Source organism: Papaver somniferum, chromosome 2, assembly GCF_003573695.1.
Source record: "Papaver somniferum cultivar HN1 chromosome 2, ASM357369v1, whole genome shotgun sequence".
NCBI classification, from domain to species: domain Eukaryota; kingdom Viridiplantae; phylum Streptophyta; class Magnoliopsida; order Ranunculales; family Papaveraceae; genus Papaver; species Papaver somniferum.
In genome coordinates, this window is record NC_039359.1 from 65,740,581 (window position 1) to 65,764,767 (window position 24,187).

Consider the following 24,187-nt stretch of genomic DNA (forward strand, 5'->3'; position numbering starts at 1 on the left):
TAGATGCCGCAATTTATAGAGATATGTTGCACGAAAGATTACAAAATTTGTGTACTGGCAATTGTATTTTTGGGAATTAAATAATTGATGATATATTTTTTGAATCTTGACTGACAAAGAGTTCCTAGTTCAGAGAATCAGCAGTATACTAGGATTCTTTATTCTTACTTTTGATATTAAGCACCAAAAGATTGACCAATTGCCGCAGATCATACCACCTATCTTTGAAGATGTTTGGCTTGATATCTAAAAACAGATTGAGAAGTCCGGTGGTGGTACTTAAACGTAGGGCCTCCTCCTGCCATAGAGAGACACTTGGAAAATTTTCTTTCTAAAAATCGTTGATTAGGCATGAATGTGGGTCCCGTTTTGGGATTTAGATCTAAACTTAGAAACTAACTATTTTTGAAATGAAAGTGTTCACCTCCCTATTTATCAATTCTCCCCTCCTATAATTTAAACCCAACATCAACATTTAGGTTTAGATTCAGATGGGTTTCACCAACACCTAGATACATGATTTAGATTGTAGAGAGATGAATTATACGGTCGGATTCTTAGAAAAAAAAATAAATATCTTATTTTTAGTTGTCATTTTATTTGCATAAAGATTTTATTCTAACAATTCTTTACATACCGAGAAAAAACGAGTCTCAAAGATTTAGGAAATTGATGTCTCGCCTCCAAAAACTGATAGGGGTTCATTTATTGTGTCGTTATCGCTGTTTGTTTTTTGGATCGTATAGCATTTTTGGTTTTGCATTTCGGTTATGCAGAGAATGTTATATTATAAAAAGATACAATACCCTTAAGGGAAACGATTTTCCATTTAGTTTTCTTCTAAAAATAGCTTGGTTTAGGTAAATATGAAAGTTTGGCGCATCATTTGTTCTCAGAGAATCTCTCTTAACTGAGTATTATTGTTACAGAAATGATTTTGGATATAGAAATTGGGTCAATTGCCCAAATATTTTTAATACATGGTTCTAATGGACGAGTAAAAATTAGTATAGGTGAAATGGACACAAAAAAATAGCAAGAATGAATTTGGATTCATCCTAGCTTAAACCTAAAAAATAGCGAGGGTGGAACTGGATAAGAAAAAATATTTGAAAATGGGTAGGATGAAACTGTTTACATCCTGGCTATTTTTACATTCTCAGCTATTTAAACAATATCAAATTTTTACATATCTTTTTCACCCAGGAATTGTCGTTATTGGGTTAATTGACCAATTTTGTGTTTTGGATACTTCTGTTGCGTTAAAACCCTGCGGAAGCGATTTGCACAGCTACACAATGGTACTCCAAATATTGCAAAGAACACAAACTAAAGAAGATAAAAGAGACAAGAATTTAACGAGGTTGAATCCTCGGGAAAAACAAGAGATTTATATATTATCGTTTGGGAGAAAACATATAAACCCTAAGAGAGAAAGAAGAATTTTTTGGTGTGTCTTTCTAGGTTCTCTACTAGGCTATTTATATACACATAGGTAGGGATTAGGGTTCCATAACTTAGTTAATAAGTTCCTAGTCTTTAGGATCAAGAAAGCTAATTAAGAGTGATCTTAACTCTTAATCCTAATCTAACTTGGTGACCGACTAAAATTTGATTTATCCCAAATTAGTCTCACCGACTTGGAGAGTTTTAGTTTCTCCAAACTCTTATACACCGACCTATTCAACAATTCTCCACCTCGGATCATGCATTCATGCATGAGACGATCAATAACAAAATTACCTTCGTCTTCCAACGTCGATTGCGCCATAGGTTGCCTACGTATCCTCTGCAAGGAATCAAACCGACCGTAGTTCACTCAATGGCCTTGCTAGAAGGCCTCCACCAGGTTCCTAAGAACCTCTACACCAAAGGGTATCACCAAACCGGAAGAATGTGGATCAATTTCGAGCAATGACGAAACTTGACCCCAGATACTACTTTCGTTAACATACCAGCTGGATTGTCTTTGGTATCGATTTTCACAAGTAGAATGTCTTCTTCTTCCAGAATTTCTTTAACAAAGTGAAATCGAACATCTATATGTTTGGTTCTGGCATGATGCACTTGATTCTTAGCCAAGTAAATTGCACTACGACTATCACAATGCACAGGCAGTTGTTCCTGCACAACACCCAAGTCATCTAGCAAACCCTGTAACCATATAGCCTCCTTAAATGCTTCAGTCACTGCCATATACTCCGCTTCAGTAGTTGAGAGATCCACAGTAGACTGCAAAATCGATCTCCAACTAACCGGTGCTCCAGCCAAGGTAAATACATACCCTGTATTTGAACGCCTCTTGTCCAAATCACCAGCATAGTCAGAATCCACATAACCAACACACAGCTGATTGTTCCCATCTTCCATCACAAACTCCAAGCCAACATCAACAGTACCATAAAGATACCTCAAAATCCATTTCACAGCTTTCCAATGTCCTTTACCAGGATTATGCATATAACGGCTGATCATACTTACTCCATGTGAAATATCCGGCCTTGTACATACCATCGCATACATCAAGCTACCAACAACACTATCATATGGGACTTGGGCCATATACTCACGCTCTTCTTCAGTAGTGGGAGACATATCAGAACTCAACTTAAAATGAGGACCAAGGGGAGTACTTACAGATTTAGTTCCTTCGCAGATACCAAATTTCTGTAACACTTTCTTTAAGTATGCATTTTGAGACAAACAAACTTTACCCTTCTTTCTGTCACGTTGAATCTCCATGCCAAGAATCTTCTTAGCTTCTCCTAGATCTTTCATCTCGAACTCAGTTGACAATTTTTTCTTCAAGTTATCAATCTCTTTCTTGTTATTCGATGCTATCAGCATATCATCTACATACAACAGAAAATATATGAAATACCCATCATGTAGATTCTTGAAGTATACACAATGGTCATAGTGACTTCTTGTGTATGTCTGGTCAATCATAAACTGATCAAATCGCTTATACCACTGTCTTGGAGACTGTTTCAGCCCATACAACGATTTCTTCAACTTGCATACACAATCTTCTCTTCCAGCAACTTTAAACCCACTCGGCTTAGTCATATAAATCTCCTCTTCTAGATCACCATGTAAGAACGCCGTCTTCACATCTAGCTGAACTAGGTCTAAATCATACTGTGCTGCCAAGGCCAACAAAATTCGGATTGATGAGTGTTTCACAACTGGAGAGAACACCTCATTGTAGTCAATCCCTTCCTTTTTGCCATAACCTTTTGCAACTAACCTTGCCTTGTAGCGTACTTGATTCATCTGAGATCCTTCTTTCTTAGCATATACCCATTTGCACCCAATGTGCTTCTTACCGTTCGGAAGCTTCGTAAGAATCCATGTGTCATTCTTGTAAAGAGACTCCATCTCATCCTGCATAGCATCTTCCCATTCTTGATGCTCTACACTGTGTATAGCTTCAAAATATGTATTAGGAATACCTTCTTCAACAACTGGTAATGCATAAGCTATAAAATCATTCATCCAACCAGGTTTCCTGACCGATCTTCTCGGTTTGCTGGTTGCTATGGTCTCAGTGACCGTAGCTTCTTTATCTTCCACTGCTTCATGTTCCTCTTCATAAACATCGTCACTATCATTTGGAACTTCAGTAGTTACCTCCCTTGTAGACGTCACGCCTTCCGAAGTAGTCATAACAAATACATACTTAGCTGGAATTAGTGGAGTTGCATCAATCTCCACCTGCTGCAAAGGCTCACTAGTATTGGTGCTTCTGTTCTCCACCTGCTGAGAACCCCAAGACTTTACCATAGACGCTTCATCAAATGTAACATCTCTACTCATGACTATATTCTTTTCTATTGGATTCCAAATTTTGAACCCTTTCACTCCTTTCTTCACACCCATAAAGATGCCTTTAACAGCACGGATATCAAGCTTGTTTTCACTAACATGATACCAAGCAGGGCAACCAAAGATATTAATTGAGTCATAGTCATAAGCTGGTTTACCATACCACTTCTCCATCTGAGTTTTACCTTCTAATGCAGCTGATGGCAACCTATTAATGAGGAAGCACGCATATGTAACTGCCTCAGCCCAAAACGCTTTACCTAATCCAGCATTAGATAACATACATCGTACCTTCTCCATCAAAATACGATTCATGCGTTCAGCTACCCCATTTTGTTGCGGTGTCTTCTTAACTGTGAAATGCCTCTGTATTCCCTCATCCTGACGTACTTGCAAGAATGGATCACTTTTGTACTCTCCGCCATTGTCTGAACGTAGTACCTTGATCTTTCTGCCAGTTTGAGTCTCAATTGCCTTTTTTCATCTCACAAAGACTTCTAGGACTTCATCCTTATGCCTCATGGTGTAAACCCATACTCGCCTAGAATAGTCATCAATGAAAGACACGAACCAATGTTTCCCTCCCAATGATGCATTCTTGGAGGGACCCCAAACATCTGAGTGAACATAATCAGGAACTCCACTAGTGTTGTGGATTGCTGTGCCAAAGCTTGTTCTTGTTTTCTTGCCTTTCACACAATGTTCACAAAACTCTAATTTGTAGGAAATAGCACCTTTCAATAAATCTTGACGAAGTAAAGAGTGTAACGACTTATCACCTGGATGTGCAAGTCGCATATGCCATAACTTCGTGGTCTCCATCGCTGCAGTCTCGATGTGTTCAGAAATTGACACATCTCTTGTTACTGTACTCCCAGCTAAGTAGTACAAGTTATGATGCCTTGTGCCCTTCATGATTACCAACGATCCAGAGATTATCTTTAGAATTCCATTTTCAGCAACTAACTTGTAGCCCTTAGATTCCAAAGTTCCGAGCGAAATCAGATTCTTCTTCACAGCAGGTACGAACCTTACTTCCTTCAGTTCCCGAACCATACCATCATGCATCTTGATTCGAACACTACCAATCCCGATCACCCTGCAGGTATGATTATTCCCCATACGTACTTCTCCATCAAACTTCTCGAAGCTTGAGAACCAGTCCCGATGAGGACATATGTGATAAGTAGCACCAGAATCTAGTACCCATGTACCGTCAGTTACGATACAAGTTGATGGTGTCACAGTCAGTGAGAAATCCTAAGATACATCTGAATCATCACTTGCCTTAGCAATGTTCACCTCGTTCTTGTTGTTATCTCCTTCTCTATCTTTACGCTTGGTACAATGCTTAGCCCAATGGCCAAAGTCATGACACCATGAACATTCATCCTTCTGCAGACGCGCTCTTGACTTTGAACGCCCTTTCACTTTGCCACGATCACCATTCTTCTTTATCATGTCTGTTGAACGACCTCTTGCAAGAAGCAAGTCACAGTTAGCTTCACTTGACAGGTCTTCACGGTCCATCTTCCTGAACTCCTCACTACGCAATGTTGTAGTGACCTCAGCGTATGTCATCTTATCCTTGCCATGCATTAAAGACTTAATCACGGGTTCATAGCTTTCAGGAAGAGATTTTATCAGACACAAAGCTTGTTCCTCGTCGTTGATCTTCTCATCATAGTTAACTAACTCAGCAAGAATTTTATTATATGAATCCAGGTGCTCTGTTAGAGTTGCACCTTTCTTCATGTTATAGCGATACAAATTTCTCTTAAGATGTATCCTATTAGCCACGTTCTTCACAAGGTACTCCTTCTCTAGCTTTTCCCAGAGATCCTTAGCTGAAGTCTCGTGCTGATAATTAACTCTTACTGACGTTGCTAAACACCCACGAATCGAACCCAGACATAATTTATTCATCTTTTTCCACTGCTTGTCAGACATCTCCGCTGGCCGACCTTCTAGAGCTTCTTCTAGGTCAAGATGAACAAGAGCATCCATTACGTCTGTTCTCCATAAACCAAAGTTATTGGTTCCGGTGAACTTTTCAACCTTCAGTTGTGATCTATGAGAATGCAGTATTTCTTCTTTTGTTTCTTTATCTTTACTTGTGGACTCCGAATGTTCTCCTAAAGGATCTTTCGGATCAACTGGATCTTTCCCGTCAACCATTGTTCACAAACAACCAAATATAGATAAAAAAACTAAACTTTGAGATCAGAATTACCTCAAACAACTTCAGAAAAAATACTCCCGCTGCAATATTATGAATACTGAAAATTCCAAGAACCTAACCCGAGCTCTTGATGCCAATTGTTGCGCTAATTGCACAGCTATACAATGATACTCCAAATATTGCAAAGAAGACAAACTAAAGAAGATAAAAGAGACAAGAATTTAACGAGGTTGAATCCTCGGGAAAAACAAGAGATTTATATATTATCGTTTGGGAGAAAACATACAAACCTTAAGAGAGAAAGAATAATTTTTTGGTGTGTCTTTCTAGGTTCTCTACTAGGCTATTTATATACACATAGGTAGGGATTAGAGTTCCATAACTTAGCTAATAAGTTCCTAGTCTTTAGGATCAAGAAAGCTAATTAAGAGTTATCTTAACTCTTAATCCTAATCTAACTTGGTGACCGACTAAAATTTGATTTATCCCAAATTAGTCTCACCGACTTGGAGAGTTTTAGTTTCTCCAAACTCTTATACACCGACCTATTCAACAACTTCTGCATTTGAAGAGTCGGTTTCCGAATTTAAGACCACCTGGTCAGTCGATTTAAAGACTTCTTTTTCCTCTAAACTCCACCAAATGATCAAACGTTTCTCCAAAATCTTGAGCTTCACTGAAATATGTGACTGAAGAATAGTTTCAAAGTTCGTTTTGGTATGGGAAATTTGAGAATACATCCCATTTTTTATAATGCATTTGGGGACATATCCAAGATTGATGTCAGGTTTTATCAAGCATAAGTTTCTTTTTCTTTTTGTTCAGAATTCGACACTCAGTAGCCATGAAAGCCACACAAGAACCCTTGCAACAAAACAGAAAAGCCAAAAGACAAACTCCAAAACCCATTACCGCATGCAGACACCACATTATTGTGGATTATACACTTGAAATCCATAGATAAAGATACGATCTTGGTACTAGTACTAGGAAAGCAGCCACAGTCGTCATTTCTACCGAACTTAGGAAAATGCGAAATGCTAAAATACAAAATATTAAGTAAAAACTAGTCATATCATGTATGAAGTTGATGATAATAAGTACATGGTCCGAGAGAGATAAAGTTGTTGCCAAGCTAAGTCCCACACTCCCTCAAAGAAACTAAATGGAAGGTTTTTCAGAGAACAACACCAAAAGTCTCAAGTCAAATGAGAAAAATTTCTGAACCAAAATACAAGTCAAGAAACATACCAACTCCGAAGAAATATGCACTGATAAATACTACTATTAAATCTAATGAAGACGACTTTGCTTAGATATATCGTTGTGTTTGGACTTTGGACTGCTCACTGCTGTTGAAGTTTGAAGAAGAAGTTTAGAAATCAACACTCAAAAAGACTACGAACCATATTACTGCATTTGGAATGGATTCAAATTTCAATAGCTCACCCCAAGAATGAGATAACAAAGACGTTTTTGAAAAGGGCACGTGGGATGGTGCTTACTACAGCTCGTGGGATGAAATTGAATTGCTAGAGTAGAAGAAAAGACAAACAAAAAAAGATTCAAAATAATAAATGACTTAAAATTGGTCCAAAGAAGTAAAAACAGTTGATGGATCGGTGATCAACTGTACCGGCGGCAGAAGTACCGGCCAAAAAGAAGAACAAAAAATTACCGTGGTAAGTAATCTCTAAGTAGGAGAAGTAGATGAAGAAGTGCTAAAGCACGAGGAAACCGTGGGATGATATGTTTGTTGGTTGCTTATTTACGTGGGACTATATTTTTGTTCTGTCTATCCCACGAGCAACTTCTCTAGAACGATTCTCTTCCGTCTCGACGTTTTCTTCGATGTCAATTTCTTTGGAATATGTGGAAATTGAGTTATCTTAGATGGATATATATATAAGCTGTTCAACTCACATCAAAGGGAAGCAGGAGATAATAAGACTTGCACCAAAGGTTGAAGCAGAATTCAAAAAACCGGACATCAGTATGTGACATTTCTATGAGCTAGTCCACAAATATTGAACAGGGAGCCTAACCGCAACGTAATATGCAAATGATAGTGTTGCGTAATTTGTCAACTGAGAACGACACGAGATAGTTAAAATTTTATGTGTACAAAATCAAAAGATACATCACTCCCTCTACAGAAACCTAGCAATCAAACTGATGGCATATCAAAAGTCTGCCATTTAATTACTACCCAAAACATTTGGGATTTGGACAAACTTAAAAATTCCTTTGATGATCAGATAATAGAAGTGATAAGAAACATAAACATTAAGGGAACATATGAGGAAGACAAACCTCACTGGTCCTTAAATAAAAAAGGATATTTCTCTGTAAAGTTCCTGTACAAGAAAATCAATTCTAATGGCAACACAAATCAAAATTGGATCAAAATTTTGGGGATGGATATCACCCCATATGTCAAACCTTTTATGTGGAGAGCAGCGCAAGCCATACTGCCAACTAATATGAGATGGCAGCGATCCTTCCTCATATAAATACAACTTGCAAGCTTTGTAATGAAGGCCATGAATCTCTATTACACATTTTCTTTGAGTGCAACTTTGCAACTCAGGTTTGGATGCACTTTAATTTAGGTAAACAGTATGTTACAAATGGTACAACAACCTTTCGTGAGTGGCTTGATGACTGTTTTGTACAGCAGGATAGAAATAGTTATGGAGTGAAATGGCAAGGTTCTATGTAGTGTAATAATTTGGTTTATTTGGAAAGCAAGGTGCAATATTACATTTAGAAATGAGAGCCAAAACAGTGTAACGACGGCAGACAAAATAGCCAAGTTTATAAATAATTATATGACCGTAAACAGATCAGGCTACAATGTAATGCAGTCCCTCTACTAAGCTCATAAGGATGATGAAAATCTGAAAATAAGAACTCAACAAACAAGGAACAAACCGCCTCGATGACACTGAAAATAAACATAGTCCTATCAATGAGGGACTCAGCAGCAAAGGCAGGAATTGAGCTATACAGGTACAATCAGAGAAGCAAGAGGACTCAATGCTAACTGCACTTCTTGGGAACAACTTGAGATCAAAGGGGATGAAGCTGCTTTCCGACAGGCAACAGAATTGAGTGGTCACACTATCTCGATTAGAAGCAATTCTGAACCTACTCCACTGCTACTGATAGGAATGTGTGCGACAGCAAGGGACATAGATACATGATAAGCGCAGATTTTGGAAACAAGAAAAAGTTTGAGATAAATTTTTTAGCACTTGATTTCATTTTAGTTCGGAGATTTAATGTAATATGGGCTGCAAATTTATCAGTTTTCTATAACAAGTATGCCATACAACACACATGGAAAGATTATACTTTAAATGCTTTATTAGCTTATTTGAACATCCAAAGCTGGAATAAATATGTAACTTGAATCCGTAACTCCTTTCAAGGAGAAAACGGAATTATAATATCAATGATACGAGGGAAACCTCTTTTTTCCAAAAAAAATAAATAAAAATAAAAATATTTATTATTAGATAAAGATTATTGCATTAACTAGTTGGAAGTCTAACAAGCTAAGTTCCAACAACGTACTACTACATTAATTGAACAGGTTGTTGTGCGAATACCAGCGAGCCTCATGGGTAACTTAACCAACTCTACCTTCCATGTTAATTCCTACAATATTACGTCATTGAGAATTCGAACATGGGACTTCCTGGAACGCATGAAACTTTGGGAAACGGGGATGACTAGCTGAGCTAGGTGCCCGTCTTTTGAAAAACGGTGCTGTCTTTTCTTTTCTTTTTTGTCAAAATGAGAATTCATTGAACATGAGATACATAAATGGGTAGTTTAACCCAGTAAATACAACCGGAACACAAAAAGGAAACCAACATGGGAAAATTTAACGAAAATGGGCTAAGTTCATTATAAAAATTTAATGTAGGAATTACCTATAGGTACTAATTTAGTGATACTAATTAGTGGCAGGTACACCCACTAAAGCCCAGTAAGCATAGGTCCATAATTAAAAGAAAACATGAAACTTGACCTAATTTTTTAAGCCTAGGTCCTGTACACGTGCGGGACACATGTGACGTATTATCATAATTCCCAAAACACCCCGCACTATATAAAAACGGATAGAGACGTTCGTTTCTTTTTCATTCTCTCAATTTATGTTTTCAGAGAAGAGCTCTGCAAGTGAAGATTATTTGAGGTCCTTGTTCGATTCGTGAATTCGATTCATGAGTTCGAGCTCTGCAAGTGTAATCGGTAGGTGGATTTGTTGTTCTTACGATATTCATGCTTGATTTTTTAATTTTTTTACTTCGATTTTGATAAAAATCCTTCAGATCTAGATAGAAAGTCATGTTTTATGTTCATTTCATTAGTAGATCTGATGTTTTAATTCCATTTGTTGGTCTTTGGTTTGTTTTTAGTTTGCTTTTGTGTATTAATCATCAATACGTATATGATGTACTTGTGGTTTTTGATGAAAATAGTCCAGATCTAGTTATAAAATCATGTTTTACGTTCGTTTTGTTTGTAGATCTGGTATTTTAGTTTCATTTTGGTGGCTTTTGGTTTGGTTTCAGTTTGGTTTTGTGTATTAACCATCAGTACGTATATGACGTACTGTTAATCTTTGTTTACTATGCATCTATACGTTTGGTTTCAGTTTTTTACAGTGTTTTTTTGGTATGAATTGACAGTACATATATGGTGTACTCTTCTGATTTTGTTTTATTCGAAGTTTTTCCAGTTTTTTTTTCGATCCATGAGTATGTATGTATAATACTGAAGTGTTGTCACCTTTTTTAGTCTTATCCGTCAGTACATATACGAAATACTGTAATATTTGTTTCGATCCTCCTATTTTTCATAGATCTATTACCTATTCTTGTCATGCAGTTGATTTGTTGTTCATGAATCTTCAGTACATATGTCGCATAATGATAGGAAATGCTATTTGGATGTGCTTTGTCTCATTTTTTAGTCTTATCCGTCAGTACATATACAAAATACTATAATATCTGTTTCGATCCTCTTATTTTTCATAGTTCTGTCACCTATTCTTGTCATGCAATTGAGTTTGGCCACTTCTTTGACATGAAGTTCAGTTTTTAGTTCATGACTCCGCAGTACGTATATGTCAAACTGATATAAACTTCTTCTAATTCTGTTTTATTCACAATTTTGCTACTTCTTTTGGTTTGATCCATGAGTACGTGTGTGAGATACTAAAATATGTGCTTTGGTTCGGTTATATTCATGGATCCATCACTTCTTGACATGCAATTGAGTTTTTAGTTTATGAATCTGCAGTACGTATATGACGTACTGATAGAAACTTCTTTTGATTCTGTTTTGTTCATAGTTTTGCCACTTTTTTTTTTGTTTGACCCATGAGTACGTGTGTGAAATACTGAAATAGATGGTAGCTTTGTTGATGTGTTTTAATATTGTTATATTCTGATCACATTTACAGGTTCCATATGTCCAACGGATACACACTCTATATGTAAGCAGTGCGGCAGATATATACTCAGATTTGTAAGTAGTGCAGCAGATATGTACTCAGATTTGTAAAAAGTGCAGCAGATATGTACTCAAATTTTAAGCATGGTGGCAGATATGTACTCAAATTTGTAACACAAATTTAGCAGATATGTACTCAAATTTGTGGTATTTTATATGTTTTAATTAAATTTGGACCTCCCGATAAATAAAATCTCGATTTGGTAGAAGTATGTTATTTCACACATATTTAACCAGTAGGGTATATTAGTCATTTCCATGTTTTCAAAAAACTTTGGACCCTAGGATAAGAATAAAATCCGGTTGGACCCTCCTATAAATAATGTTATGGGCTTAGGACCAAACAAGAAATTTTCCAAATTTAATTGATCAAGATTAACTAGTAGCTTTAGCGGCATTAGCAGTCTTGCGGATTTAAGCAGCTTCAAAAATCTGTTGCATACCGAGCAAGGGCATAGAATTATATATGTAATCATTGCATTTTCCTTTCAGGGTTTGCGAGTCTGAGCTCCAGAGATTGTCCCAAAGTAGCTAGTTTGATTAGAGCTGGCAAACAAGCCAAAACCCGCGGGTTTGCCCGGCCCGACCCGTGAAAAACCCGCACCCGGCTCGGCTGGTGTCTAAACAAGCCGGGTTAGGGTTGGAGAAATGCCGGCTTGTGAGTAAACGGGTTAACCCGTCCCGGCCCGTAAATCCGCGGGTTCAGCCCGTTAACCCGTCTACAATACCTAATTACTAATTTTTATTTAATCCTGACCGTCAGATTATCTAGGGTTAATCCTATCCCTAGGTTTAAGGTATAAAAAGTTAAACCTAAAACTAACTAAAGAGATATCGTTCTCTTTCCTTCTCTTTTTTTTCTTCTGCTCCTTCTCTTATTCTCTGCGTTCTTCGGCTGGTAATTTTTGATGTTCTTTTTTTTTTTGTGCACAGGTAATTTGCAGCCATTAAGACTAGCTAGTTGTCTAAACAATAAGAAATTGAAGATATTTGAAACGGATCCTTTTGATTATGAAAGTATTATCAACACTTTGAAAGATTGTTCTGCTTTGTTCTACACTTTCGAAACTCCTCAAGAACAACCCATCTTTGATGTATGTACTACTTAATTTTCTGTCTACTTAATTTTTATTTTTGATTTACTTTTTTTTTTCTCCTCCTTATTGTAGCTGGCAATAGGTTTGTTCGAAGGTTGGGTAAGAACTTTAGCTAACCCTATGCTTTTTTGTTTTTATTTTGTTGTTGTTCGGTTTCTCCTTGACCCTCTTCTCTAAAAGCATCATCCTAGATTTGATTTATTTTTTATCCCTAATCTGAGTTTTCTATCGATTCAATTTTCCGTTGATTTCTCTTTGGTTTTTCTTTATACTCCAGGACATGGATTTGCTAGGTATTGCTTGCTGCAAAGAATGTGATTTTATCTATCTAAATCAAGTACTGGATTTTTGTTTTAGTGAAGATGTTTTTCTAATCATGTTTTTTATTTGAGATGATATGCATGTATTGTGGTATCTATAAATTTTTGAGATTGGGCTTAATGGTGATAAGACTTGATGTCAGAATCATGGGATGTTATTGACGGGAGATCACAGATTGAACAAAAGAGGATGTCTGTGATACGCGATGGTGAATTGGTACAGGTAAATTATAATTTTGGTGAATCAGTTTGATAACTTTCAACAATTGCGTTTTGAGAGGTTAGAGAAATATATAAATGAAAGTAAACATATTTAGTTTCACGGAATCAATACTGTTTCAGTACCAGAGCAGTAACAAGTCCATTGTTGTATGATTATTGTAATGGGATTTACGCTATTTTTACATTTTCTAATGAACTTCCTTATTTCAATTGCTTAATTAATTAGATGTCTGATGATCTTCATTTTGATTTCTTGCTTTTTTTTTTCAGGAGTTTATGGATGAAATTGAGGTTAGAGCTGCTCATAACGTATTAGAAGCTTGTGCTCAGACAGATACGATGGAGAAGGTTATATTCACATCATCTGTAACAGCAGTTATTTGGGGAGAAGACCATAAATCCACCACCGCCGACAAAGAACTCTCTGAAAGGAATTGGAGTGATGTCAAGCCGGGTAACCCGTGAACCCGCAAGCTTTACCCGTTACGGGCGCGGGTTGAAGAAATGACCACCCGTGAAGAATATCGACCCGCAGGTTTTGACCCGTGTTAACCCGAACCCGTGTAACCCGTAACAAGCCAGCCCCGACCCGCCCGTTTGCCAGCTCTAAGTTTGATGATTCAGGATGAACGTAGTTTTGTTTTATTCTGGTCCCCAGTGCCTAATAGTAGACTCTTAGTCTCTACCATCTAGTTGGCTGTTTTGAATAGATTGCTTCTGGTTTTGAAGGCTCCATGGATTGAAACGCCCCAAATGTGGATAAGGGATATTTCACTCATAATTAAAAAAAAAAAAAATTCTTTAATTATATTTATTACAAGCCAAAAACTAAGCCTAAACCTAATCAATACTGCTTCTTCTTATCTTTTTTTTTCCATTGTTTTTTCTTCTTCTTCCTTTTTTTTTTTCTATGGGCTTTTTACAAATCTAGACCTATTTCTTTTATGGGTTATAAAATTAAGCCTTTTTTTTCTTACAAATCTAAGCCTTATTTGATCAAAATTGATGGATGGAAAGTTAGCACCGTTTCTTTGAATCGCTGATTTAATTCTGTCTCATCACCAATACTCAAGCCACTACTACTGCAGCACCTAAAATAAGTATATTGCAGCACACTACTCAAGCCATTTGCAGTTTAGTTAAATTTTCATTTGCAATTACAAACTTATTCTTCTCAAGCCATTCACTGCCTGCACAACCAATTTCCTGTAGGTTCCTGACTTTACTCCTCAAGCAACTCAGTGCAGCAACAACTTCAAAATCTCCTTATAACACATCAAACATAACTCCACAGACTCCATTGTTCACAATAGCATGGGCACTAACCATGAAATCCATCTAAAAGGACACAATAGCAGCTCGCACTGACCTACAAGTTCGTGCGCACATTCATCATCAAGTTCACAACAGAACCCAAAGTTGTTTTTCCATGAAATATGATATATACACATTTCTGCATCCATCTCACCGCAGAACATCATTTACACATATTTAAGAGAATGAAATTTAGGCAAAAAAGCCGAAAACTCAACATAAGCAGTAGTTAAAGCATCAATACTTACTTTCCCAAAACCTTTGATAGTATTTGAGCATAGTAATCCACCATTTGCGCCTTTGTAACAACTTCAACAGTAGGTTTTTCCATTCTAACTAACCAATACTTAGAATTCCCCTCCGAAAACAACCGAGATGCTCCAGCACTTAAATTTGACACACCACCCAATTGAACATTGTCTAAACTGTAATCCTTCTCCGCAGATTCAAAATCCCGGTCAGGCATAACGGATAACACTTCCGGCAGGCATAAAATCACAAGTAAAATGAAAACTAGCTAAACTCTCTCACTAAAAGCTCTTAAATGTGATAATTGATAATTCAGAACACCAGTTTCATAGTAATTGAACATACCAGAGAGATCATGAGAAGTCGCTTCATCAATATCGCAACAAAAACCAAAATGGGTTTCCCATGAAGCATTGCAAATGCACATTTGAGCTTCCTTTTCAATGCAAAATCAAAAATACCAAAAACCCAATTAGAAGACTAAGTAATTCAGTTACACCACAATACATGGCATTGTAAACATAACTCAAGCTGCACCTAGCCATTTCTCACACAGACTCATCATTGTCTCAGTCCATTGCAGGTTCAAGACTAAGCTCATAACCTCAAACCCCTGCATTTCTGTTCATACATCCATACCCATTCATTCCCACATTCCTGCAATTATGACATACAACTTATTCCATCTGTTATTTTAATTGTAGCTTCAAATACTACTCAACAACATTATCTTCTACAATAGCATCAACCAATTATCACAACAACCATTCAACACAAAAAAACCCAAAAATTCCTACTCTGTGTGTAACTACCGGAAATCCAGTAGTACACCCAAATAAGAAATAAACAAGATTTAAGACATAAGAGATAATTTGGGTAAGAAATTCTATATTGATATACCACTCAAGGAGATGAAATTATAAATTTTGGACACCAGGAAACCCTAATCTCGCACACTAAGCAAGACTATTCTAATCCCCCCAAAATCCGTTCCCCTTTATATTGCCCAAGGGCCTGTATTTACAAACCTTCCAATCCTAATGGAATACATCTCATTTTACTTCGTCCAAGGTCGCCATGTTCTCGTGGGTTAGCTTTTTACTTCGTCCGGACCATTTTCCATAAAGTTTTTCCCCTTCTTTCGCTGACATCTTCGGGAACTTTTCGGGACAACTGTCTCTTTTCTTGCTCAATAATATACTGACTTCGCGGGTTATATTTTCAACCAAGTAACCTTACTTCGCCTATCTGATTTCGTGGTTGGTATCTTGTTGGGTATTCCAAGTGATTTTTCATGTTTTAAATTCTTTATGCGAGTTACTTCGTCTTGGAACGCTTCCGTGCGTACATGTGTTCTTACTTCGTGTCGTTAATCGTTGACGAGATGATTCTGACTTTTGATTTGACAAGTCCCTGACTGGAATCTTGAGGAACGATGCAAGATCCTTGGGTGAGATTCCTAAGACTTATTTCGTGCCTTCCTGTGCGGACACGTGGCGAGCCTATTTTGTGTACCTACATTTTGTCTTTTCTTATTCTGTTCGAGTCACATGAGAATGGAATAAGAACTGTTCGAAGTTCCTTGGCTGCCACGTTCTCCACCCTCTTGATTCCACGTGGCCATGTTCTCTTGGTAACCGGCTTCTACCGGTCAGGATTCCTCGAACGTGTCGACAACCCGTTTTGCCGGTTATCTTCTTTATACTATAAATATCTCGTTTTAACCTGGTTTTGGGTTTCTTCTTCCCTTTTTTCTTTGCCTCGAACTCTCGTCTTTACTGCTCCTGCTTCTGCCATTGTTGTCGTCCTTCTTTTCTTTCAATTTCCCTCGTCTTTCTTCTGTCTTCATGGCCCCTAAGATAGCTTCAACACCTAACCCGCTCAAAACTTTTGAGGAATTCCAAGACGACTTTCAGAAGATTGGTTTAACTTTGACCCCCGCTGTCGATTCTTCTGTAATTACCCCTATTTCTGCAACTCAAGATATGGAACTGACTTACATGTGCATTCTGTTCGATATTTGGTCTGCATACAAGATGATTGTCACCGTTGTCCAGTTGAGATCCGGGTTATCTTTTCCCCTCTACAACCCTTCTAACCCTTCCTTCCTCGAGATTCTGAATAGGATCCAGTGTGGGGCTTTCCAGCTTTCTGTCAATGCGATTCGGATCTCCAACGAATTTATGATTCGCTCAAAGAATGACACTTCGCAAGTTCCGTTAATAGCTGATGAGTATGATCCTCGCGACTATAACGTGGTCTCTTTTGCGGCCAATTATTCTGATAGGTTCACAATCTCGAGAAAGCATCAGGAGTGGGGTATTCAGCTTATCCGAAACACCGCCTCTACCCCGTCCAAAGCTCTTCTTTTAGATGTGAATCCTCTCGAACCGGGGCGAGATGACTGACTTCGCTCTTCTTGTGACGAAGACTGGATGATGTTTCCTCTGGTAGTAGAGGGCCCCTTAGTCTAGGGTGTTGATGAGAAAGGGATTCCACGCTAAGCATTGCTATCTCGCTGCCTGTGATCCCTGGAAATTTCGATGGTCCGTGCCAACTGAGGTATTTTTTTGTCTCTTAGATCTTCATCGTGCTTTGGGTTTTGTACGTTATGATATCCTTTTTCCCTTTTACTTGGTACGAAATGCCTGCTGCTGGTCTCCTCAAGGATCAAGGAAAGGGAGGCATCTGTTGAATCTCCTGCTCCCAAATAAGTATTTATTTCACGTTATCTTCTTTTCCGCGATGTAACCTTAGATTCTAACCCCTTACTCTTCACAGGATGATATTCCCATTGTTAAGCAACTTACTTCTGAGCCATCTAAGGGACGAAAAAGGTGTGATCATCCTACTACGCCTTCCTCTTTAATTCAGGTATCTTTAATTCGCTGAAAGTTGCCACTTCGTGTATTATAGTACTGCCATCCTCTAATAGGTTTGAACTCGTTATTTCGCAGACTGGTGCTTTCCACGTACCCTCTTCTGGCGAGCCTAAAAGGAAGCGTAGGACCTTGGACTTGGCTGGTTTGACTGCGGTTAGGAGTTCGGTTGTTCCTCCAACTCGTCATGCTCCTCCTAAGCATCAGTCTACTCTCCCTCCTACAACTTCTTCTCCCAAAAGTGTTGATCCTCCCGTTCTTCCTCCTTTGGCCGTGCATCTCGAGGAATCCCCAAAGAAACCCACCCCCCTTGTAACAAGGTTGAAGCAAAAGATTTCGTCTGTGATGTCTAATCCTCTATATGATCCCGACATGAAGTTTCTGCAAGGAATTTATCACAAGGCTCGTGAAGATCCCGCCACGAGGTCTCGTGCCCTTGAATCTTTGGTGACTTTTAGTGCTGGCGACTTTCTTTCTCAAGATTCATCCGTACTTCTGAACGCCTCCATGAATCTGACTCTTCAACAACATTCTGCTTTAATGAACCTGGTGATCCCTTTATACTTCTTCGACCGTTTTTCATAGCATTTCGAGTTCCGTTTCTAAACTCTAACTTGTCGGTTGGCAGGAAGTCAATCGTCACATGGACAGCTTAGTGGAGATCAAGGTAGTTAATATCGTGTATCGGTATCGTATCGGTCGGGTCCTATACACCTACACAAATGATATTATATGTTTTTATAGGCGATACATCATTAGGATTTTTTTTAATATTTATTATTTATCAAAAAAAAATATATTGATATAACCATAGTAGAAAATAATAATTGTAGTAAACATACTTCAACCTTACAAAATAAGAGGTGGTTGATTAGAGCCTTATACTATCAACAACGAAACCAAACATTGAATGTCCGTTATCCCATCAACATCATATTTACAGTAATTACATCCACCATAATCATATATGAAGTTAGCAAAATTAGTGGAGTTACTTTCTTGAACTAAAAGTTCAAGAAATCATAATCAAAAGACAAAATACATTAGTGATATATCAGTGTACAAGTGAAACCTATATTATCAGTGTACAAGTGAAACCGATATATCGGTCTGTACAGGACGATACACGCGTTTTTTATCGTTTCTCCTTCGTATCGCCGATATTTTCAGTATCGTAAAGGTTTTTTCCGATATCCTATAAAAACCTTTAATATCGGCCTGTACAACCGATATTAACTACCTTGGTGGAGATTAGACTTGTCCGCGAGAAGATGAGAAGATGAAGAAGGATGATGCTCAAATCAAGGATTTGACGAAGGAGATTAACGAAAAGAAAGAATACTCCAGGAAGAAAGACAAGAAAATGGAGAAGCTTCAGAGTAAGTTCTCCCCTCGTAGATCCATTTCTTGTCTTTCTCTTTATGTATGTTATTTTCTTATTTCGTATTTCGTCAAGCTCAATGCATGAAACGTCAAATGGATGCTTCCGAAACGTCTGCCTTACTTGAAGATATTGGCGTTGAAAACCTGAACCTCTCAACTCAGAATGATTTCTATGTAACTCAAAAAGAGATTCTGAATGAGAAGGTCGAAACTCTTTTCTCGCAAGTGGACCGTTTGTCTGTCGATTGCTCTCGTAACGAGGAATTGAATCATCATCTTCATGAAGAGAATTAATGCCTCAAGTTAGAGCTTCAGCGAGTCAATAACTCTCTCACTACTTCAAGGAATCTTCACTCCTCGTCATTATCGTTAATTAAGAGATTGGAGGAGAATAAGGAACGTACAATCAATAAGAAGAATCAAGTTACATGACCTTCGTAAATCTCGCAGCGTAGTTACTGGTTTGAACGAGGAGATTGATTGTTTGAATAAAAAGGTGGAGTTAGTTTCTCCAAGCTCAGCTAGAAGTCTCCTCGCTCCCAAAATCCGTTAAATCTTCTTCTCAAGCCAAGTCTGTTCATCTTCGTAAGAGAAAGGGTACCCTCATCATTCATCCTGACAAAGATACTTTGAAGTCCGGTCATGGTAAAGGTTCGGACGATTCGTATCACGAGTTATGCGTTCAGCTCCGAGAATCACATCTTGAAGTCTCCAGACTGAATCATTTGTATTATAATATCCAAGAGACTTTGAACACTACTATCTTGCAAATGGAAGTTAGTTTTAGGTGCGACATGTAGTTATGGTCAAATCAAATTTCAAGTTTCTGATAAAATTTTATTTCGTCTTTGCAGAACCCGAAGAGCGCTACAAGAATCATATCCTTCATATTTCACATGAAAGGGATGAGTCTCGCAACGAGCTTTCTCGCGTTAGAGATGATGTTAAGGATTTGAATGCTGATATCGACGACATGATGGAGGATTCCGCGAAAGTGGCGAAGTTATCTCGTAAGAATACTCAGAACTACCTGGTATCCCTCTTCAACAATTTCTGCGATGAGCATGGTATTCCTCATCCTACTTTTCCTGTAGAGATTTTCTCTGACGATGAGCATCCAGTCGACGACAGAACCGTCTCAGGCGAAGAATAGAGGTTTGCATGAGATGACGAGGAACAGAAGTCCAAGGAGGCAAAGGTCGAAGAGGAAGATCCCAAGGATGCCTTTACTTCTACAAGGTTTTCTGGACAACCCTCAAATCCTAATGCGGATATTGCTGCAGACCTTGCGAAGCTGGTGGTGATGTCCCGGAGATAACGGTCACTGATGGCATTCCTCTTCAGCAACAATCCTAACTTTTCTTCTTCCATATTTTAAGTTCCATTTTTCACTATTTTGGAAATAATTTCTCTATCTTGGCGCTCCCAAGCTTGGGAGGCAAAACATACTTTCGATTGTTTTTTGGGTAGTATACTTTGGTTAGACATATCAATATTACGATTTTTCAACAGAGTGTTGCAATACCTAGCCCTTTGGTCAAGTATATACTTTCCGAGGGAATACTCAAAAGAATAACAAAGTTTAAAGTATATACTTGCATCTTATTCTTTTGTGGATTGACGAAGTATGACATGGATTCGTTTTATTTCGCATAAGTTTTGAATCCTGCTGCTTTCCCCATTGCATATTCTTATTTTGTGTTCTCGTCTGTGCATCTCATGTTGTCCTTGCCTCGGGCTACTTAAACCTTTATTCCTAGTCTTATTTGTTTGATTTTGCCTCTTTTATACATTTGATGATAATCCCGTTTCTGCTTTCCTTTAGTGTTACTCCGGGTTATAACTGGTGGTGGTTTTAATTCTGCTTCTTATTCATCTGTTTCCTTTTGAGGTCTTATTGCGCCTCCTAATTAAGGTCTTATTGCGCCCCATCCTTTTTGAAGGATCTTAATTCGACGAAGTATCAGGCGCTTATTATTCTTTCAAATAATAATTCATCAACCTCGTCTTATCATTCGTTTTGAACCCCATCTCGCGGAAATGTGACACGACTAGCTATCCCCATGAATATTAGCCCCATGACATTGCCTCTTTTTTGGTCACACAACTCCCTAATCTGGAGGGTGCCATCCCTTTATATTCCCCCTAATTTCCCCTTCAAGGAGGTTAACCCTAACATGCATGTTGGTCTCCTCCCATCAAGTTATTACGACATTCAGTTGTTTTCGTGACTTCTTATCCCATTCGCCGATATGGATTGTGGTTACGAAGTCACACCCTAAGTGGGGTTTCTTTGGGATCGAGTGCATCGTAGCCAAGACTTGCCATACGGACATGGCCGGTAATGCTCCAGACGTCCCAGGAACCCGCAGCTCAACCGAATACGTCGGTGCCTTGGTCATATTTCTGCACCCCTTACCGAAGGTCATCATAAAAGGGACCCTCAGAAGATAGGTCTTATCATTGCCCTAGCTTATTTCTCTGAGAGTTGTTCACGATGTGCGTTAGGTCTTCCCTCTTGCACTTCTCGTGCAAACTAGGGTGCACGCTGTAGATTCTCATCCTTCCTAGGTGAAGGTTTTAAGTTTCCCTAGAAACCATTTACTTCGTAGGTCGTATTTGCCTCCTAATGCGAGGTCTTACCTTGTCTGGGTTGTGGTTTATTTTGTTTTAATTGCTTCATAAGCACGAGAATTCACATCCTTGATTTGATTCATCAAAATTCTGAAATATCATTGTTATTGTTTTGTAAATCTGATACATTGATAAATTAATTAAAACAAGTACAATCCTTCCGTTTATACGATCCTTGCTTGGTTATTAGTATTCTTCTTCTATGCGAATGTGTTCAGACTGATACCTCTTCAATTCCTTCATCCCTACATAGTTTCTGATCTTTAACAATTCTGAGAATAAAGGATGCTTTGTTGATAACGCACAGATGAACGAGCGCACTAACTCTTCTTCGGACAACCTTCCTTTCATCTCTCCGCAAATTGTATCTCATCTCGCCACAATACTTCGCAAGCTCTCATTTTCCCTTTGTCTTAACGAGAATAACGCTGCTATTTCTGGTTTGTAGGGCTCACTTGTCGCACATTTGTTCATCATTTCTTTCCGCCCCTGCAACCCAGATGTTCTTACAGTTATCCGGACATTGCTTGTTGCTCCTCGCTTACCGGTCATCATCAATTGTTGTGTTCGACACTCCGTTTATCTGAATTCCCTCTTGCTATTTTCTATGGATATTTTTATATCTTCCCGTTCGTCTCGCTCTCCTCGCCTCTTCACTTTTCATCAATATTCTTGATGCCCTTCAACTGCTAAGTTTCTTCCCGAAGCGTTTTATCCTCTTTGGGTGTCGTGCTCCACTTGTTTTCCTTTTAGGTGATTGTTCTTAGTTATGAGTTTCTCGTTTTTCCTTTCTAGCCTTATATGCTCCCTTACCCGGTCTTCCTTCCTTCACCTTTCTTGGTAGAGTTCTTCCTTCAATCGTTCCATCTCCTTACCTTCTTCGCAAGCGTCTTTTGGCCCACTCCTTGAACCTCGTGCTTTCTTATCTTCGTCGTTTCCCTCAGTTTCTGGTACCAATACCCTTTTACGTTTGGTAATGTTTTCCTTTGCTCCACCTCGTGGGGTTTGTTTTTCTTTTACGAGAGGATTTTCTTTCTAATTTTGTGTTGCTTTCCTTCCTTATGGAATTTTCCCTTTCTTCGACTTCCCACTTTGCTTTATTTCAATCCGACCTTCTCACTCCGGAGTCACTTTGTGGTCCTTTTCGTTGGCATCCAACGTTTTATCTACCTCTTATATACCCATTTGGGATGTAGCTTGCCCTTCACATACTCCAATTGTGAATACCATCAGTTTCTCTTCTCTTTTCGCTTCGCACACCTTATTCTTTTGTTCTATCTTTCTTCTTAGTTTCTCATCATAGTTATGGACATCCTTTTCATTACATTCTCTCGCATCCTTTAGATCTCTTTTGTTCTCTCCTACCGCAATTGGCATAGGGAATCATATAGCTTGATGGTATGTCGACGCAACTCCTTTAATCCCATGTATCCATGGTCGTCCTATGAGAGCATTATAATGCGAGTCTATGTCTATCACGCATACTGTAACTTTTGTTTCCAATTCGCCCGCGAAAATTTTCACGACTAGTTCTCCCTTTGGCTTTGATGCAACCCCGTTAAACCCATATATGTTGTATGTCGATGGCACGAGGTCGGAATCCTTGTACCCCATGGTTCTAAACGCATGGTAAAAGAGTATGTCAACCGAGCTCCCCGTATCTACCAGGATCCTGTCTGTTGCCCATACCTTTTCCTTCTTGACTTGGTCTTCCTCCCACTTTGAGTATTTCCCAAAGTTCAAGGTTATGACCAAGGGGTCTGTATGTGAAGTTCCTCATTCAGGTGCGTCTTTTGCTGAGAACGTTATCTCTCTTTTTTTCCACTCTTCTAATGGTTCCTTCTTCGCGATACTGAATATCTCATTTCCTTCGAAGTCCCTTTTATGCACCCTCTTGAGTATGTTATCATGGAAATTTTGAATGCTCTTGGCTGAATGTATTATTGAATTATAGTTCAGTTTTTGGGTTCCCTGATCTATTTCAATTCGATACACTTGTTGATTATCACGAGGTAGGGGTGGTGGTGGGGGCACATCATCTCCAAGAAATGTGCGAGTTTTCCGTATTCTACTAGGTGAAGTATAATTCTTCGGATGTTTACAGTCATTCGTGTGATGTCCATGAAAATGATGATACCTGCATAACTCATGACTCCTACCTCCCGAAGGTGGTTCTCTTCCCAAATTTGGTGGGGGCGGGATCTCCTCCGTCAATACTATCGCTTCCCATACCTTTTCCACAGTTGTATTGAGTCTAGGAAGTTTTACATCTTCAAAAGATGGTGCATTCGGTCTTCGCTCTCCAAATCTAGGTCCTTGATTGTTTCTTTGCTGATATCCAGTTTTATGACTTCGCGGCTCATAATTCCTTCGCCTTAACTCCTCATATCTTTGTTGATCGATTCATTCCTGATCTCCACTTGACACAGCTACTAGTTTTGCAGGAATTGGGGTAGAAGGATCCCCTTTTCACATTTTGGATCCTCCTCCACGACATTGACTGTCCTTGGTAATAACCTCGAATTTCCTTCCTTCGCCGAGATCGGTGTT

General features: G+C 38.5%; 1 protein-coding gene across 1 annotated transcript; it reads left to right on the forward strand.

Moving 5' to 3' along the window:
* Positions 1-12,419: 12,419 nt before the first annotated feature.
* On the forward strand, positions 12,420-13,643 carry LOC113351259. Its single transcript, XM_026595277.1, has 4 exons — positions 12,420-12,633; positions 12,914-12,929; positions 13,100-13,179; positions 13,449-13,643. The coding sequence occupies exons 1-4, from the start codon at positions 12,448-12,450 to the stop codon at positions 13,641-13,643; spliced, it is 477 nt and encodes a 158-aa protein (XP_026451062.1). The 5' UTR covers positions 12,420-12,447.
* The last annotated feature ends 10,544 nt before the right edge of the window (positions 13,644-24,187 follow it).

What these genes read in the sequence shown, in the direction of transcription:
- LOC113351259 (XM_026595277.1), top strand. Translation starts at nt 12,448, where the DNA reads ATGTTCTTTTTTTTTTTGTGCACAGGTAATTTGCAGCCATTAAGACTA. An exon ending in GCGATGGTGAATTGGTACAG is followed by an intron (nt 13,180 to 13,448) that starts GTAAATTATAAT and finishes TTTTTTTTTCAG; the next exon opens with GAGTTTATGGATGAAATTGA.